Genomic DNA, 20,956 nt, shown 5'->3' with positions numbered 1-20,956 from the left:
TGGGTCCTTGATAGGTCCCTTCAGAGTCCCAGTTCAGCTTTTCAGACAAAGCGTGAATCTCCTGCTGTAGCGCATGGGTAGCGGTTTGCTGTTCCTCACGGGTCACTCTGAATGCCTCAGCTTGTGTCATAACAATATGCTGAACCAAGGTATCAGTGCTTTCCTTCTGTGCTTTGGCCATTATCATAGCATTCTCTGCTTGAGCCAGCACCAGCTGCTGTAGGGCTGCACTATTTTCTGCAGCTCTCCTATTAGCTTCCTGCTGTGCAGAAGTAGACTGGATCAGTGCTTTAATAACTTCCTCCATGGTGAGCTGTAAATGGCTTCTAGTTCACAAGGGGGTTAGTGGCTGCGCTCTCACGGATGTGTATGAGATATATAAAAGAAAAAAAGAAAAAACACAATAGTGCAATATGTCTCAAAGCTTATTTTTGTTTGAAATAAAGGCCAAAAAGGGCTACTCACATTTGGTAGGGGCTTCTTCAGTTAGCCCCAAAGTATACGCTTGGGCGATATAATCCTCGCCTTAAAGATTTCTTTGGCAGCACTATGTAATATGGGCTTCTTAAGTTAGCCCCAAGATGTGCATTAGACACAATACAGAATGAAAATCCCACGTTCACCTGAATCACCAAAAACACAAATACACAGAAATAAATCACCTTTATGGAAAACTCATCACAATAAAGAATACAGAACTCATCAGCTCCTAAACAAATATCCCACTAGAGCACCTTCAATTTATGACACACCTCAACAATCACCAAAAGCTCGGAATACAATCACCCACAAACTAAGGAGTAGGTCACCACTAAGGAAGAAACTGACAATCCCCTATAGTGAAGTTTTAAAAAATAACAGATTTCATCCATTGTCCTCTGACTGTGAATCAGACTATGAGGAACATTTTTTAGAGATACGCACAGACACAAAAAGGAAAAAGTGCAATACTACGCTAGAGGAAATAGAGGTGGAAGAAGAGTACAAAAAAGGAAGAATAGGCCCATCACCACAGAAATAATTATAAAAAACAAAACAGAAAAAGAACAAGGTATTTTTAATTTGACAGATAAATCTTTTAACCCCACACAAATATCCGTTTTAAGTAAAGGTCTCAAATATGCGCCCACTCGTAATTTTAATCATTTTAAAGCTTTTATTGACCTTAATAAATTTACGAGAAATGTCACATTAAAAAGATTTTATAAAATTAAAGAGGATGAAGCTTTAGGCACGACAAAAAATAGAAGTACCGGTGAAAATATCTCAAAAACAAACTTAAAAGTCAAATCAAAATTTTATCCATACCAATATAAATCTAGTGCAATACAAACCTTTGAGAGGCTGGTCCTTAAAGATTTAGAAAAAATTAAAAAGAATAAATATGATTTTAATAATTTTACTAATAAAGAAAGAAAAATACTTAAAGAATTATATGAGGACGAAGAAATCGTTATAAAGCCTGCCGATAAAGGCGGAGGTCTGGTTATTTTAAGTAAAAAACAATATGAGGACGAAGCATATAAGCAGTTAAACGATAACAATGTATATAGAAAACTGAGCCATAACCCTATTGAACAAATAAAAGACAAACTTAAGGTTTTGCTGGAAAATGGACTATTAAATCAACTTATCTCAAAAGAAGAATTGAATTACATAAACAACACCAATCCAATAACACCAGTGATTTATTTTTTACCAAAAATCCATAAGAATGAAAAGAATCCCCCAGGACGCCCTATTGTGTCAGGCGTTAACTCTATCCTGTCCAACTTATCTGAGTATATTGATATTATCCTCCAACCAGTAGTAAAAAAAACAAAAGCTTATCTAAAAGATACAATTAATTTATTGCAAATTTTAGAGGATTTTAAGTGGAATCCCAATTATATGATGGTGACATGTGACGTTCAGTCTTTGTACACGATAATTAACCATAATTTGGGCTGTCAAGCAGTAAAAAATCTTTTAGAATCAGATGGAATTTTTCCTCCTATTTTTATAGATTTTCTAATAGAAGCCATTAGGTTAATTTTGGAAAATAATTATTTCTGGTTCGATGACTCTTTTTATCTTCAATTAACAGGTACTGCTATGGGAACCAAGTTTGCGCCCAGTTACGCCAATTTGTTCATGGCGGACTGGGAAAATGACGTAATTTGGACCAATAACAAGTGGATTGCAAACTCGGTCACCTATAGCGGATACATCGACGATGTGTTTTTTATTTGGGGAGGCTCTATACCAGATCTTAATGATTTCTTAAAATTTTTAAATAACAATAATAGGGGAATAATCTTAACCTCTAATTTTAGTCAAGACAGTGTTAATTTTTTAGATTTAGATATTTATATAGAGGATAATAAAATTAAAACAAAAACTCATTTTAAAAAAGTATGCACAAATACTTATATTGAACAATCTAGCTGCCACTATGGTCCTTGGTTGGAAGGAATACCCAAGAGTCAAATGCTACGAATTAGAAGGAATTGCACAGAGACCCCTGTTTTTAAAGCACAAGCGGATTTTTTAAAAAACAAATTTTTAGAAAAAAACTACAATGCACAGAAAATTCAACACACAATAGCTAGCATAGAAAACCTGAAAAGAAAAGATTTAATAAAGTATAAAGAAAAGCCAGATAAAACAAATACAAATTTTATCCTACCCATAGTAACCGATTTTAATAATAAGAATAACATTTTTAAAAGAATTATTAAAAAAAATTGGAATATTCTAAAAGAGGATGACATCTTAAGGAAAATACTCCCAGATAACCCAAAAATTGTTTTTAGAGGTGCACCTAATTTAAAAATGTTATTAACAAAGAATTTTACACGCAAACATACGGATACGAAAGGGATGTTTTTTAATAATGACAAAGGTTTTTATAAATGCAATTCATGTTTAGCATGTAGATTAACTACTGACACGCAAAGAAAACAAATAATGTTTAAATCAAATATCACAAATAAAGAATATAAAATACAAGAATGCATTACCTGTAATTCTAAAAATGTAATCTATCTACTAGAATGCCCTTGTGGCTTACAGTATGTAGGTATGACGACAAGATGTCTAAAAGTTAGAATATCAGAACATTGTCGCAATATTAGAAATGGAATTGTCACCCATAGCATCTCTAAACATTTTTTAAATCATAATAAAGATCCAAAGTTACTAAAATTTACTGCTATAAAAAAAATATCCATACCCTGGAGAGGAGGGGATATTGTGAAGATTTTAGGAAAGACTGAATTGTATTGGATATATTGTTTAAAAACCCTAACCCCTGAAGGGTTAAATATAGATTTTGATATGCACCTCTTTCTGTAATGCTCCAATTATGCTTGTTTTATAAAAAAAAATAAAAAATTGTGATAAGCCACACCCCCTGTTGATGACGTCATTTGGCGCCATTTTAGACATTTCAAACTGCATAAAAACATTCAATGTATCAGGAGCTTTTCTATACACTCTGAGGAAGCCTGTGCTAGGCGAAACGCGTTTGTGTATTATTTTATATTAACCCTTTGTTGGTTTTTATTGTTTTTTATTATCAAAAGTTTAAAATAAATAAGTTTTTTTAAAAACTTTTTTATCTTGCTCCTGGACCTTTTTTAATTTATAAGACAAAATATCTTGTCAGCCACAACTATATCCTTGGTGGGGATTTTACCACCTATGCGCTGAGGAGTGAGCAACTCTATCATTGCTCACCAAAAAGGAACTGTGGACACTCCAGACTGCTTCAAAGGCTGAGGCTAAAGAAATTCCAAGGCAAGGATTATATCACCTAAATGCACATCTTTGGGCTAACTGAAGAAGCCCATATTACATAGTGCTGCCAAAGAAATCTTTAAGGCGAGGATTATATCGCCCAAGCGTATACTTTGGGGCTAACTGAAGAAGCCCCTACCAAATGTGAGTAGCCCTTTTTGGCCTTTATTTCAAACAAAAATAAGCTTTGAGACATATTGCACTATTGTGTTTTTTCTTTTTTTCTTTTATATATCTCATACACATCCGTGAGAGCGCAGCCACTAACCCCCTTGTGAACTACTTTACCTGTCTAAGCCAAGAAGAGGAAACCTTGGCAAGTGGTTCTGCTGCTACATCATCATCTATAATAACTTTGTTTTAAAAAGGACTTTTTTTTTTTTTTTTTTTTTTTTTTTGTTGTTGCTTTTAGCGCTTTTATCCTACCCCTTTTAAGTTTGTAAATGGCTTCTACCCACAGACTTACGTGGATGCCTGCATTCTCCACCATATGCGACAGGCCTCCCTTTTCCTTGGGATTTTTAAGGATCTTGGTTGTTACCACAGTCTTCTAGGGTAAATGAAGCCCAGGATACATCCAGCTCAGTTTCAATGTTTATTTTACAGGAAGAAACAGCAGCAGTTATAAGCAGCGCAGGATAACAGTCTTTGCTTGAGCACTGACTTAGTACAAAACAGCTCCAAACATTCACCTTCCAACAAGTCACAAGTTTCCATCAAAATGGCTTTTCAGAGAGAAACCACTCCTCAGTTCCTCAGCTCTCCCAGCTGGAATAACAATGGCCTTCCCCTCTGAATCAGGCTCAGTTCCTTTTACCCTCTGCCTGCTAATTAATCAACCACAGGTGAGCTGCTACTTAGTCCACACCTGTGGAGCTCCTGTCCAGAATGCAGACTCTGGATTGGATCAATACAGCAATTAGTGCTGTTGGAACACTGGCCCACCCTGCTCTTCCAGATGCTCCGCCCCAGGGACCCTTACCATGTTTTGCAAACTGCCAGTAATGCAGTTTGTAGTCAAACAACATCTTTCCCTGGGACTTTAATTTTACACATAAGGACACACAAAATTAGCCAGAGTAGGGCGTATATACCGCCCATCCACTACTGTACCGGCCTTTCTGTCACAACACGTACACATCCATTCTGACACACACACACAAGTACACATCCATTCACACAGTACACACACAAGTACACATCCATTCTGACACACACACACAAGTACACATCCATTCTGACACACACACACAAGTACACATCCATTCTGACACACACACACACACACAAGTACACATCCATTCTGACACACACACACACACACAAGTACACATCCATTCTGACACACACACACACACAAGTACACATCCATTCTGACACACACACAAGTACACGTCTATTCTGACACACACACACAATACACGTCCATGCTGACACACACACAAGTACACATCCATTCTGACACACACACACGTACACATCCATTCTGACACACACACAAGTACACATCCATTCTGACACACACACAAGTACACATCCATTCTGACACACACACAAGTACACATCCATTCTGACACACACACAAGTACACATCCATTCTGACACACACACACACACACACACAAGTACACATCCATTCTGACACACACACACACACACACAAGTACACATCCATTCTGACACACACACACACACACACAAGTACACATCCATTCTGACACACACACAAGTACACATCCATTCTGACACACACACACACACAAAGTACACATCCATTCTGACACACACACACACACACACACAAGTACACATCCATTCTGACACACACACACACACAAGTACACATCCATTCTGACACACACACACACACACAAGTACACATCCATTCTGACACACACACACACACAAGTACACATCCATTCTGACACACACACACACACACAAGTACACATCCATTCTGACACACACACACACACAAGTACACATCCATTCTGACACACACACACACAAGTACACATCCATTCTGACACACACACACAGTACACATCTATTCTGACACACACACACACACAGTACACATCCATTCTGACACACACGTACACATCCATTCTGACACACACACACGTACACATCCATTCTGACACACACACACATGTACACATCCATTCTGACACACACACAAGTATGTGTAAAAAAGGTGAGAAAAACCAGTATAGGGAATAGGATAGTGAATGGTAGGAATAATCAACCTTAATGACTTTCCTTGTGTATCTGGAACCACAGCTGCAACCCTTAAGCAACACTCTCCAGGTGTTGAAGTAATACAGCAAAAAGTCCACTAGGGGGCGCTCGTATGTTCCATTCAATAAAAAATAAAACAGAGAAAAAAATATATAGTGTAGGAGTAAAACAGTGTGTTATGCGCTGCGTATCGCAGATTTCCCACTCACAGTGTGTTATTATAGTTCATAAGGTTGAAAAAAGACCAAAGTCCATCAAGTTCAACCTATATACATATTGTGTCCCTACTGTGTTGATCCAGAGGAAGGCAAAAAACCCTTATGAAGCAGATGCCAATTGCCCCATACCAGGGGGAAAATTCCTTCCCGACTCCAAATATGGCAATCAGCATAAATCCCTGGATCAACGTTCTGTCCCTATTAATCTAATATCCATAACTTGTAATATTATTGCTTTCAAGAAACACGTCCAGGCTCCTTTTGAACTCTTTTATTGAGTTTACCATCACCACTTCCTCTGGCAGAGAGTTCCATAATCTCACCGCTCTTACTGTAAAGAACCCCCGTCTGTGCTGGTGTAGAAACCTTCTTTCCTCCAGCCGTAGAGGATGCCCCCTTGTTATAGATACAGTCCTGGGTATAAATAGGTCCTGGGAGTGATCTCTGTACTGCCCCCTTATATATTTATACATAGTTATTAAGTCCCCCCTAAGCCGTCTTTTTTCCAAACTAAATAACCCCAATTCTGATAATCTTTCTGGGTACTGTAGTCCTCCCATTCCCCTTATTACTCTGGTTGCCCGTCTTTGAACCCTCTCCAGCTCCACTATATCTTTCTTGTACACTGGTGCCCAGTACTGTACACAGTATTCCATGTGTGGTCTGACTAGTGACTTGTACAGTGGTAGAATTATTTCCTTGTCGTGGGCATCTATGCCCCTTTTGATGCACCCCATGATTTTATTTGCCTTAGCAGCAGCTGCCTGACACTGGTCGCTACAGGTAAATTTACTGTTAACTAAAACTCCTAAGTCCTTTTCCATGTCAGTCGTCCCCAGTGTTTTCCCATTTAATACATATTCCCAGCCTGGATTTTTCTTCCCCATGTGCATAACCTTACATTTATCTGTGTTGAACCTCATCTGCCACATCCCAGCCCAAGCCTCCAACCTATGCAGATCCATTTGTAATCGTGCGCTGTCCTCTATTGTGTTAACCACGTTACAGAGCTTAGTATCGTCTGCAAAGATTGATACTTTACTATGCAATCCCTCTACAAGGTCATTAATAAATATATTAAAAAGAATAGGACCCAAAACTGACCCCTGTGGTACCCCACTAGCAACAGTCACCCACTCAGAGTATGTACCATTAATAACCACCCTCTGTTTCCTATCACTGAGCCAGTTACCTACCCACATACACACATTCTCCCCCAGCCCAAGCATTCTCATTTTATGTACCAGCCTTTTATGTGGCACCGTATCAAATGCTTTGGAAAAATCAAGATATACGACATCCAGCGATTCACCCCGATCCAGTCTTGAGCTCACCTCCTCATAAAAGCTGATCAGGTTAGTTTGACAGGACCGATCCCTTGTAAACCCATGCTGATATGAAGTCATACATTTATTTTCATTGAGATACTCCAAAATAGCATCTCTTAGGAAACCCTCAAACAGTTTACACACAACAGAAGTTAAACTAACAGGCCTATAATTCCCCGGGTCACTTTTTGTCCCCTTTTTGAATATTGGCACAACATTTGCTATGCGCCAGTCCTGGGGAACAGACCCTGTCACTATAGAGTCCTTGAATATTAGAAATAGGGGTCTGTCTATTACATTACTTAACTCCCTTAGAACGCGGGGGTGAATGCCATCTGGACCTGGTGATTTGTCTATTTTGATTTTTTTTAGGCGGCACTGCACTTCTTCCTGCGTTAGACAGGCGACATGTACTGAGGCATTTATCTCATCCTGCTGTATATTACCTGGCATTTCATTTTCATCTGTGAATACAGCAGAGAAGAATATATTTAATAGATTAGCTTTTTCCTGATCCCCATCTATAACTTCTCCCTCATTACTTTTTAAGGGGCCAACGCTTTCATTTTTAACCTTTTTACTATTTATATAGTTAAAGAACATTTTGGGGTTTGTTTTACTCTCTTTGGCAATGAGTCTTTGTCTCCACTTTTGCTGCTTTTATCTGATTTTTACATATTTTATTTTTTTCCTGATAGCTTTTTAGTGCTTCCTCACTGCCTTCCTGTTTTAGTAGCTTAAATGCCTTTTTTTTGCCATTTATTGCCCCCTTTACATTTTTATTTATCCACATTGGTTTTCTCTTGTTCCTGACTCTTTTATTCCCATACGGTATGTACCTTTCACAGTGAGAATTTAAGATATTCTTAAAAATCTCCCATTGAGTGTCTGTACTCTTGTTTTTGAGGACATTTTCCCAATTTACAGTGTTAAGGGCTTCTCTTAGTTGATCAAACTTTGCCCTCCTAAAGTTCATAGTTCTTGTGGCTCCTCTAAGAGTTCCCTTATTGAAGGACAAGTTATAATGTATCATATTGTGATCACTATTTCCTAGATGCCCCCTGACCTGCACATTAGTTACTCTGTCAGGTCTGTTGGTTAATATTAAGTCCAGTAGGGCGCCCCCTCTGGTCGGGTCCTGTACCATTTGGGACAGATAATTATCCTTACTTATAGTCAGAAACCGGTTTCCTTTATGAGATTCACAGGTCTCGCTTTCCCAGTTTATGTCGGGATAGTTAAAGTCCCCCATAATAACCACCTCATTGTGATTAGCTGCCTTGTTTATTTGCTTTAATAATTGATCTTCTGCTGCTTCCATTATATTTGGTGGCTTATAGCAAACCCCGATCAGTATTTTATTATTTTTCTTTCCATATATTTCTACCCATAATGACTCCACATTATCATTTCCCTCACATATATTCTCCCGCAGTGTGGCCTTTAGGCTGGACTTTACATAAAGGCAAACTCCTCCCCCTTTTCGTTTTTTCCGATCCTTCCTGAATAGACTATACCCCTGTATGTTAACCGCCCAGTCATAGCTATCATCCAACCATGTCTCTGTTATACCCACTATGTCATAATTTTCTTCAGACATTATTAACTCCAGTTCGTCAGTTTTATTGGTCAGACTTCTGGCATTAGTAAGCATACAATTTAGAGGTGTATGGTTTTTTTCCCTATGAAGCCTATCCCTATTAACTATTCTAACCCCTCCCTCCGCTCCACCCCCAGGTACATTTGTAAGCCCCAGTTCTCTATCTACACTATCTTCCCCTTCTATATTGTAGTTTCCCTCCCCCCCTTTCCCTAGTTTAAACACTCCTCCACCCTTCTGACCATCTTCTCCCCAAGCACAGCTGCACCCTCCCCATTGAGGTGCAGCCCGTCCCTACCGTAGAGCCTGTATCCGACAGAGAAGTCGGCCCAGTTCTCCATGAACCCAAACCCCTCCTTCCTACACCAGCTTCTGAGCCACTTGTTTAGCTCCCTAATCTCCCGCTGCCTCTCTGGTGTGGCACGTGGTACAGGTAATATTTCAGAAAATACTTCCTTGGAGGTCCTTGCCTTAAGCTTGCTACCTAAGTCCCTGAAATCATTTTTAAGGACACTCCGCCTCCCTCTCACTTTGTCATTGGTGCCAATGTGCACCATGACTGCTGGGTCTTCTCCAGCCCCTCCCAGTAATCTGTCAACCCGATCCGCGATGTGCCGAACTCAAGCGCCAGGCAGACAACACACTGTTCGGCGATCCCGGTCTTTGTGACAGATCGCCCTGTCTGTCCCCCTAATAATTGAGTCCCCCACTACCAGCACCTGTCTGGCCTGCCCTGCGCTCCTCCTTCCCTCCTTACTGGAGCAGACACCCCTCTGGTGGTCAGAGGCAGTGACTTGCTGCAGTACTGCTAACTCTGAACTAACATCCCCCTCATCTGCAAACCGGGCAAACTTGTTGGGGTGTGCTAGATCAGGACTAGCCTCCCTGGCGCTTTTCCCCCTACCCCGCCTTCTAACTGTAACCCAGCTAGCTGCCTGACTGTCCTGTACCTCCATCCCACTATCCTCCCCCACCTCTACCTGCGAGAGAGCTTGCTCAGTGAGCAGCAGACTCCTCTCCAAGTTGTCAATAGATCTCAGTGTTGCCAGTTGCTCCTCTAGACTCAGGATTTGTGCTTCCAAATGAGCAACCCGCACACATCTCGCACAGCAATATGCACCCTCGAAGCGCTGCTCAAGGATTGCATACATTGAGCAAGATGTACACCTGACCGCATTGTCAAACATGGAGGACATCTTGGCAATGGGGATAGCTCAAATAACTGGCAAAAACAGACAGTAAGGCGCAAAATATATATAAATATATTATATGCAATCACAAGGATTTATACTTTACCCTCCTTCTTGCTTTTTAACTCCTTTTTGCTTTTTAACTCCTTCTTTGCTTGTAACTCCTCACTTAGAGATGTCACTTAGGAGATTCGCCCCAGCTCAGGATTCGCTTGTGTGTCCAAGCTAAATGCAACTGCAAAAGCCAAGCAGAACTCACAGAGAGTGTTGATGGGGTTCAGTACGTCATAGAGATGGCCTTGGGGTCCATATACAGGAATATATACCGAGGAAACAAACCAGTAAAGAATCCAATAGTGTATTGTGTGTATATAGCGCTAGGCACGCAACAAGTGGAGATATACTTACACTTAAATAAGTGTCAAGATGCCCGTAATTTCTGACGATAATCTGGTCACATCCGTATATTCTTCTGGTTTGAAGGATGTGACCAGATTATCGTCAGAAATTACGGGCATCTTGACACTTAAATAAGTGTAAGTATATCTCCACTTGTTGCGTACCTAGCGCTATATACACAATACACTATTGGATTCTTTTCTGGTTTGTTTCCTCGGTATATATTCCTGTATATGGACCCCAAGGCTGTACTGTGTGTGTGTGTGTCAGAATGGATGTGCCATCTCTATGACGTACTGAACCCCATCAACACACTGTGAGTGGGAAATCTGCGATACGCAGGGCATAACACACTGTTTTACTCCTACACTATATATTTTTTTCTCTGTTTTATTTTTTATTGAATGGAACATACGAGCGCCCCCTAGTGGACTTTTTGACACACACACAAGTACACATCCATTCTGACACACACACACAAGTACACATCCATTCTGACACACACACACACACACACACACAAGTACACATCCATTCTGACACACACACACACACACAAGTACACATCCATTCTGACACACACACACACAAGTACACATCCATTCTTACACACACACACAAGTACACATCCATTCTGACACACACAAGTACACATCCATTCTGACACACACACACACACACACACAAGTACACATCCATTCTGACACACACACACAAGTACACATCCATTCTGACACACACACACACACAAGTACACATCCATTCTGACACACACACACACAAGTACACATCCATTCTGACACACACACACACACACACACAAGTACACATCCATTCTGACACACACACACACAAGTACACATCCATTCTGACACACACACACACACACAAGTACACATCCATTCTGACACACACACACACAAGTACACATCCATTCTGACACACACACACAAGTACACATCCATTCTGACACACACACACACACACAAGTACACATCCATTCTGACACACACACACACACACACAAGTACACATCCATTCTGAGACACACACACTCTCACACACAAGTACACATCCATTCTGACACACACACACAAGTACACATCCATTCTGACACACACACACACAAGTACACATCCATTCTGACACACACACACACACACAAGTACACATCCATTCTGACACACACACACAAAGTACACATCCATTCTGACACACACAAAGTACACATCCATTCTGACACACACACACACAAGTACACATCCATTCTGACACACACACACACACAAGTACACATCCATTCTGACACACACACACAAGTACACATCCATTCTGACACACACACACACACAAGTACACATCCATTCTGACACACACACACAAGTACACATCCATTCTGACACACACACACACAAGTACACATCCATTCTGACACACACACACAAGTACACATCCATTCTGACACACACACACACACAAGTACACATCCATTCTGACACACACACACAAAGTACACATCCATTCTGACACACACACACACACAAGTACACATCCATTCTGACACACACACACACAAGTACACATCCATTCTGACACACACACACACACAAGTACACATCCATTCTGACACACACACACACACACACACACAAGTACACATCCATTCTGACACACACACACACACACAAGTACACATCCATTCTGACACACACACACACACACACAAGTACACATCCATTCTGAGACACACACACTCTCACACACAAGTACACATCCATTCTGACACACACACACAAGTACACATCCATTCTGACACACACAAGTACACATCCATTCTGACACACACACACAAGTACACATCCATTCTGACACACACACACACACGTACACATCCATTCTGACACACACACACACAAGTACACATCCATTCTGACACACACACACACACACAAGTACACATCCATTCTGACACACACACACACAAGTACACATCCATTCTGACACACACACACACACACAAGTACACATCCATTCTGACACACACACACACACACAAGTACACATCCATTCTGACACACACACACACACACACAAGTACACATCCATTCTGAGACACACACACACACACAAGTACACATCCATTCTGACACACACACACACACACAAGTACACATCCATTCTGACACACACACACACAAGTACACATCCATTCTGACACACACACACACACACACAAGTACACATCCATTCTGACACACACACACACACAAGTACACATCCATTCTGACACACACACACACACACACAAGTACACATCCATTCTGACACACACACACAAAGTACACATCCATTCTGACACACACAAAGTACACATCCATTCTGACACACACACACACACAAGTACACATCCATTCTGACACACACACACACAAGTACACATCCATTCTGACACACACAAGTACACATCCATTCTGACACACACACACAAGTACACATCCATTCTGACACACACACACACACACAAGTACACATCCATTCTGACACACACACACAAAGTACACATCCATTCTGACACACACACACACAAAGTACACATCCATTCTGACACACACACACACACAAGTACACATCCATTCTGACACACACACACACAAGTACACATCCATTCTGACACACACACACACACACAAGTACACATCCATTCTGACACACACACACACACACAAGTACACATCCATTCTGACACACACACACACACACAAGTACACATCCATTCTGACACACACACACACACACAAGTACACATCCATTCTGACACACACACACAAGTACACATCCATTCTGACACACACACAAGTACACATCCATTCTGACACACACACAAGTACACATCCATTCTGACACACACACAAGTACACATCCATTCTGACACACACACACACACACAAGTACACATCCATTCTGACACACACACACACAAGTACACATCCATTCTGACACACACACACAAGTACACATCCATTCTGACACACACACAAGTACACATCCATTCTGACACACACACACAAAGTACACATCCATTCTGACACACACACACAAGTACACATCCATTCTGACACACACACACACACACACACACACACAAGTACACATCCATTCTGACACACACACACAAGTACACATCCATTCTGACACACACACACAAGTACACATCCATTCTGACACACACACACACACACAAGTACACATCCATTCTGACACACACACACAAGTACACATCCATTCTGACACACACACACACACACAAGTACACATCCATTCTGACACACACACACAAGTACACATCCATTCTGACACACACACACACACACAAGTACACATCCATTCTGACACACACACACACAAGTACACATCCATTCTGACACACACACACACACACACAAGTACACATCCATTCTGACACACACACACACAAGTACACATCCATTCTGACACACACACACAAAGTACACATCCATTCTGACACACACACACACACAAGTACACATCCATTCTGACACACACACACCCACACAAGTACACATCCATTCTGACACACACACACAAGTACACATCCATTCTGACACACACACACAAGTACACATCCATTCTGACACACACACACACACACAAGTACACATCCATTCTGACACACACACACAAAGTACACATCCATTCTGACACACACAAAGTACACATCCATTCTGACACACACACACACAAGTACACATCCATTCTGACACACACACACACACAAGTACACATCCATTCTGACACACACACACAAGTACACATCCATTCTGACACACACACACACACAAGTACACATCCATTCTGACACACACACACAAGTACACATCCATTCTGACACACACACACACAAGTACACATCCATTCTGACACACACACACAAGTACACATCCATTCTGACACACACACACACACAAGTACACATCCATTCTGACACACACACACAAAGTACACATCCATTCTGACACACACACACACAAGTACACATCCATTCTGACACACACACACACAAGTACACATCCATTCTGACACACACACACACACAAGTACACATCCATTCTGACACACACACACACACACACACACAAGTACACATCCATTCTGACACACACACACACAAAGTACACATCCATTCTGACACACACACACACACACACAAGTACACATCCATTCTGAGACACACACACTCTCACACACAAGTACACATCCATTCTGACACACACACACAAGTACACATCCATTCTGACACACACAAGTACACATCCATTCTGACACACACACACAAGTACACATCCATTCTGACACACACACACACACACGTACACATCCATTCTGACACACACACACACAAGTACACATCCATTCTGACACACACACACACACACAAGTACACATCCATTCTGACACACACACACACAAGTACACATCCATTCTGACACACACACACACACAAGTACACATCCATTCTGACACACACACACACACACAAGTACACATCCATTCTGACACACACACACACACACAAGTACACATCCATTCTGAGACACACACACACACACACAAGTACACATCCATTCTGACACACACACACACAAGTACACATCCATTCTGACACACACACACACACAAGTACACATCCATTCTGACACACACACACACACAAGTACACATCCATTCTGACACACACACACACACAAGTACACATCCATTCTGACACACACACACAAAGTACACATCCATTCTGACACACACAAAGTACACATCCATTCTGACACACACACACACACAAGTACACATCCATTCTGACACACACACACACAAGTACACATCCATTCTGACACACACACACAAGTACACATCCATTCTGACACACACACACAAGTACACATCCATTCTGACACACACACACACACACACACAAGTACACATCCATTCTGACACACACACACAAAGTACACATCCATTCTGACACACACACACACAAAGTACACATCCATTCTGACACACACACACACACAAGTACACATCCATTCTGACACACACACACACAAGTACACATCCATTCTGACACACACACACACACACAAGTACACATCCATTCTGACACACACACACACACACAAGTACACATCCATTCTGACACACACACACACACACAAGTACACATCCATTCTGACACACACACACACACACAAGTACACATCCATTCTGACACACACACACACACAAGTACACATCCATTCTGACACACACACAAGTACACATCCATTCTGACACACACACAAGTACACATCCATTCTGACACACACACAAGTACACATCCATTCTGACACACACACACACACACAAGTACACATCCATTCTGACACACACACACACAAGTACACATCCATTCTGACACACACACACAAGTACACATCCATTCTGACACACACACAAGTACACATCCATTCTGACACACACACACAAAGTACACATCCATTCTGACACACACACACAAGTACACATCCATTCTGACACACACACACACACACACACACACACAAGTACACATCCATTCTGACACACACACACAAGTACACATCCATTCTGACACACACACACAAGTACACATCCATTCTGACACACACACACACACACAAGTACACATCCATTCTGACACACACACACAAGTACACATCCATTCTGACACACACACACACACACAAGTACACATCCATTCTGACACACACACACAAGTACACATCCATTCTGACACACACACACACACACAAGTACACATCCATTCTGACACACACACACAAGTACACATCCATTCTGACACACACACACACACACACAAGTACACATCCATTCTGACACACACACACACAAGTACACATCCATTCTGACACACACACACAAAGTACACATCCATTCTGACACACACACACACACAAGTACACATCCATTCTGACACACACACACACACACAAGTACACATCCATTCTGACACACACACACAAGTACACATCCATTCTGACACACACACACAAGTACACATCCATTCTGACACACACACACACACACAAGTACACATCCATTCTGACACACACACACAAAGTACACATCCATTCTGACACACACACACACACACAAGTACACATCCATTCTGACACACACACACACACACAAAGTACACATCCATTCTGACACACACACACACAAAGTACACATCCATTCTGACACACACACACAAGTACACATCCATTCTGACACACACACACACACACACACACACAAGTACACATCCATTCTGACACACACACACAAGTACACATCCATTCTGACACACACACACAAGTACACATCCATTCTGACACACACACACAAGTACACATCCATTCTGACACACACACACAAGTACACATCCATTCTGACACACACACACACACACAAGTACACATCCATTCTGACACACACACACAAGTACACATCCATTCTGACACACACACACACACACAAGTACACATCCATTCTGACACACACACACAAGTACACATCCATTCTGACACACACACACACACACACAAGTACACATCCATTCTGACACACACACACACAAGTACACATCCATTCTGACACACACACACAAAGTACACATCCATTCTGACACACACACACAAGTACACATCCATTCTGACACACACACACACACACAAGTACACATCCATTCTGACACACACACACAAGTACACATCCATTCTGACACACACACACAAGTACACATCCATTCTGACACACACACACACACACAAGTACACATCCATTCTGACACACACACACAAAGTACACATCCATTCTGACACACACACACACACACAAGTACACATCCATTCTGACACACACACACACACACAAAGTACACATCCATTCTGACACACACACACACACACAAGTACACATCCATTCTGACACACACACACAAAGTACACATCCATTCTGACACACACACACACACACAAGTACACATCCATTCTGACACACACACACACACACACAAAGTACACATCCATTCTGACACACACACAAACAAGTACACATCCATTCTGACACACACACACACACAAGTGCACATCCATTCTGACACACACACACACACACAAGTGCACATCCATTCTGACACACACACACACACACACACAAGTACACATCCATTCTGACACACACACACACAAGTACACATCCATTCTGACACACACACAGTACACATCCATTCTGACACACACACACACACACACACACAAGTGCACATCCATTCTGACACACACACACACACACAAGTACACATCCATTCTGACATACACACACACAAGTACACATCCATTCTGACACACACACACACACAAGTGCACATCCATTCTGACACACACACACACACACAAAGTACACATCCATTCTGACACACAGACAGACACACACAAGTACACATCCATTCTGACACACACACACACACACAAGTACACATCCATTCTGACACACACACACACACACACAAGTACACATCCATTCTGACACACACACACACACAAGTACACATCCATTCTGACACACACACAGTACACATCCATGCTGCCGTACATAGTACACATTCATGCAGACACACACACAGTACACATCCATGCTGATACATGCACACACACACACACACAGTACAAATCCATTCTGACACACACACACACACACACAAGTACACATCCATGCTTGCATATATATGTACACTTACACTGTGCGAGTAGCCTCAGTTTCACAGAGGGTCACGTGACATCACAAGATACGCTTCTGTCTCCCTTTGCCGGTTCAAAATTGTTTGGAAAGGGCTTTTGGTAAGAAGCATCATTTCTATACAACTTTGAGCCAGTACGAGGTGACAGGAAGGAGTCGCACCAGGCCGCCTAGAGGCATGGGCCCCTGTAGTTACTCAAGGTGTCTCTCTTATGTATAGTTTGATATAAGCTATAATTTATTTATTTTTCTCAAAGATGCCCAGGCGCAGGTTTTATTTAGCTGTACGGTAACAAAGGAACAAAGTAAATTTATATATATAAATTTATATATAAAAGCTAAATCAGCTAATAACAATCGGTAACTACCATATTTGCTCGATTATAAGACGACCCTGATTATAAGACGACCCCCCCCAAAATCTAAATATTAATTTAGGAAAAAAACTAAAAGCCTGAATATAAGACTACCCTATAGGAAAAAAAGTTTTACTAGTAAATATTAATTCATGTAAACAATATTTTCATATTTAATAAAAGCTATGATTGAGAAAAATATATATTTTTTTTATTTCCTTTTATTTGCCAACCTGCCCCCCCAGTTATGCACATCAGGCCCCAGGGTTGCCACTCTGCCCCCAGAAATGCCTTATACCCCCTATTTGCCACTCTGCCCCATGATGTGTTTTTTAATCCCCTATATGCCAGAGTGGCATATAGGGGGTTAAAAGGCATATCATGGGGCAGAGTGGCATATAGGGGGTTAAAAGGCATTTCTGGAGGTGTGTGTGTGTGTGTGTGTATATATATATATATATATATATATATATCTGCTAACAGCAATCACACTCCTATCAAGCCAAGGCAGCCAGTACATGCTGGAACCTGGGGATGATAGGAGTGTGAGTACAGCCTCCCTATGCCATGCTACCACCACCACCACCCCCCTTACACATCCATACTATCACACACTCATTCACAAACATTTAAATACTCATTCATTCCATTAATCACACATACTTGCTCAAACCCGACCCCCACACCCCCTTACCTGAACTGCAGATCTCTCACTCGAAGACTTCTGCAGGGGCCCGGCTGTGCGAGCAACTTCTCTGGCCCCGCCCCCAGAGGAAGGAGGGGGGAGGCAGAGTTATGTGACACTCTTCTAGCTTCCTGTTCTCCTGCTGCTCACGACCAAAGCCCGGCAAGCAGCATTGCCCCAACGGACATTTTGAGGTCTGATTAGATGACGACCTCGATTATAAGACGAGGGGTATTTTTCAGAGCATTTGCTCTGAAAAAAACCTTGTCTTATAATCGAGCAAACACGGTAATTGAATACAGTATACGTGAGATTGTATGATGCTTCTTTGAAAGTGGACTCGGTTCCTTCAACAACAAAGCAAAGTAATTACTTCTGATGGTCACACGACTTCTATGCCAGCAATAAGGGAATGTATAATTGTGCAGACATGCCATGCATGACAATATTACTGAAGGCGCCTTATAAGCTATAATTTTTCTCTTCTTCTTTTTTTTTTTTTTTTTTTCTTGTAGGAGTTAATTAAGCAGCTGAATACCATTCAGGTAAGGCTCCAAGGCATCAGCATTTATAACATAAATGTCCCAGTTTACCATGAACAGGCTAGGAGTGATGGGTCCCCAAAAAATAGTTTATTATGAGCAAGTTCTAAAGTTAGCGCTGTATCTTCCCAAAAATCCTTACATAGTTAAAATTAAAAGCATTTAAAATACCGAAGGAGTGGGAGTGTCTACTTAAAAAAGAAACTAATGCTTTGATAGGATAAATTGGAGTGGCCGGGTTCAAAGATAGGGCACAGACACATACTGACCAAAATAAGAAAAAAAAATCTCACCTTCCCGAATGTGGCATTTTAACCCCCAAACAACCAGACAAACCCATGCATTGTTCTCACAGGGACATATACCAGGAGCTGTAAATTCACACCTGAAGTACAATTTGTGTGCTAAATATTAAAAAAATTACCACAAATTTTCATAAAGGCTGGTGGTAAAATTAGTGCATGAAAAACGTTAAAATACCTTAGGACATGGGGGCAGTAGGACCAGATGTTAAAGTTCCAAGTTGAAAAATGCGCACTTTCCAAATGTGGCATTTTACCTCCCAAACAACCTGACGAACCCATGCATGGGGGCATCACTGTACTTAGGAGATGGTGCTGAACACTAAAGTAAGGTGTTGTGCTTTAGCATCTATCAGGAGCTGTAAATTCATATCAAAAGTACAATGTGTGGGAAAAAAATACTACCACAAAGTTTGACATAGACTGGTTGTAGAATAAATGCATGGAAAGGGTTAAAATACTAGCATTTGAAATACCCTGCA

General features: G+C 41.3%; 1 protein-coding gene across 2 annotated transcripts in view; it reads left to right on the top strand.

The window, feature by feature from the left end:
• Positions 1 to 20,956, top strand: part of LOC149275960 (4-aminobutyrate aminotransferase, mitochondrial-like) — a 280,567-nt gene that overhangs the window by 17,122 nt on the left and 242,489 nt on the right. For both annotated transcript variants that reach the window (XM_089504079.1, XM_089504080.1), the window contains one exon: positions 20,146 to 20,175. In XM_089504079.1, the coding sequence (XP_089360205.1) occupies positions 20,146 to 20,175 (30 nt within the window). The remainder of the gene's footprint in view (positions 1 to 20,145; positions 20,176 to 20,956) is intronic.

This window comes from Sceloporus occidentalis, unplaced genomic scaffold, assembly GCF_023333645.1.
Source record: "Sceloporus occidentalis isolate IW3139 unplaced genomic scaffold, rSceOcc1.0.p SCAF_255, whole genome shotgun sequence".
NCBI classification, from domain to species: Eukaryota; Metazoa; Chordata; class Lepidosauria; order Squamata; family Phrynosomatidae; genus Sceloporus; species Sceloporus occidentalis.
The sequence above is the reverse complement of the archived record's forward strand: the minus strand, read 5'-3'. Positions and strand labels throughout refer to the sequence as shown.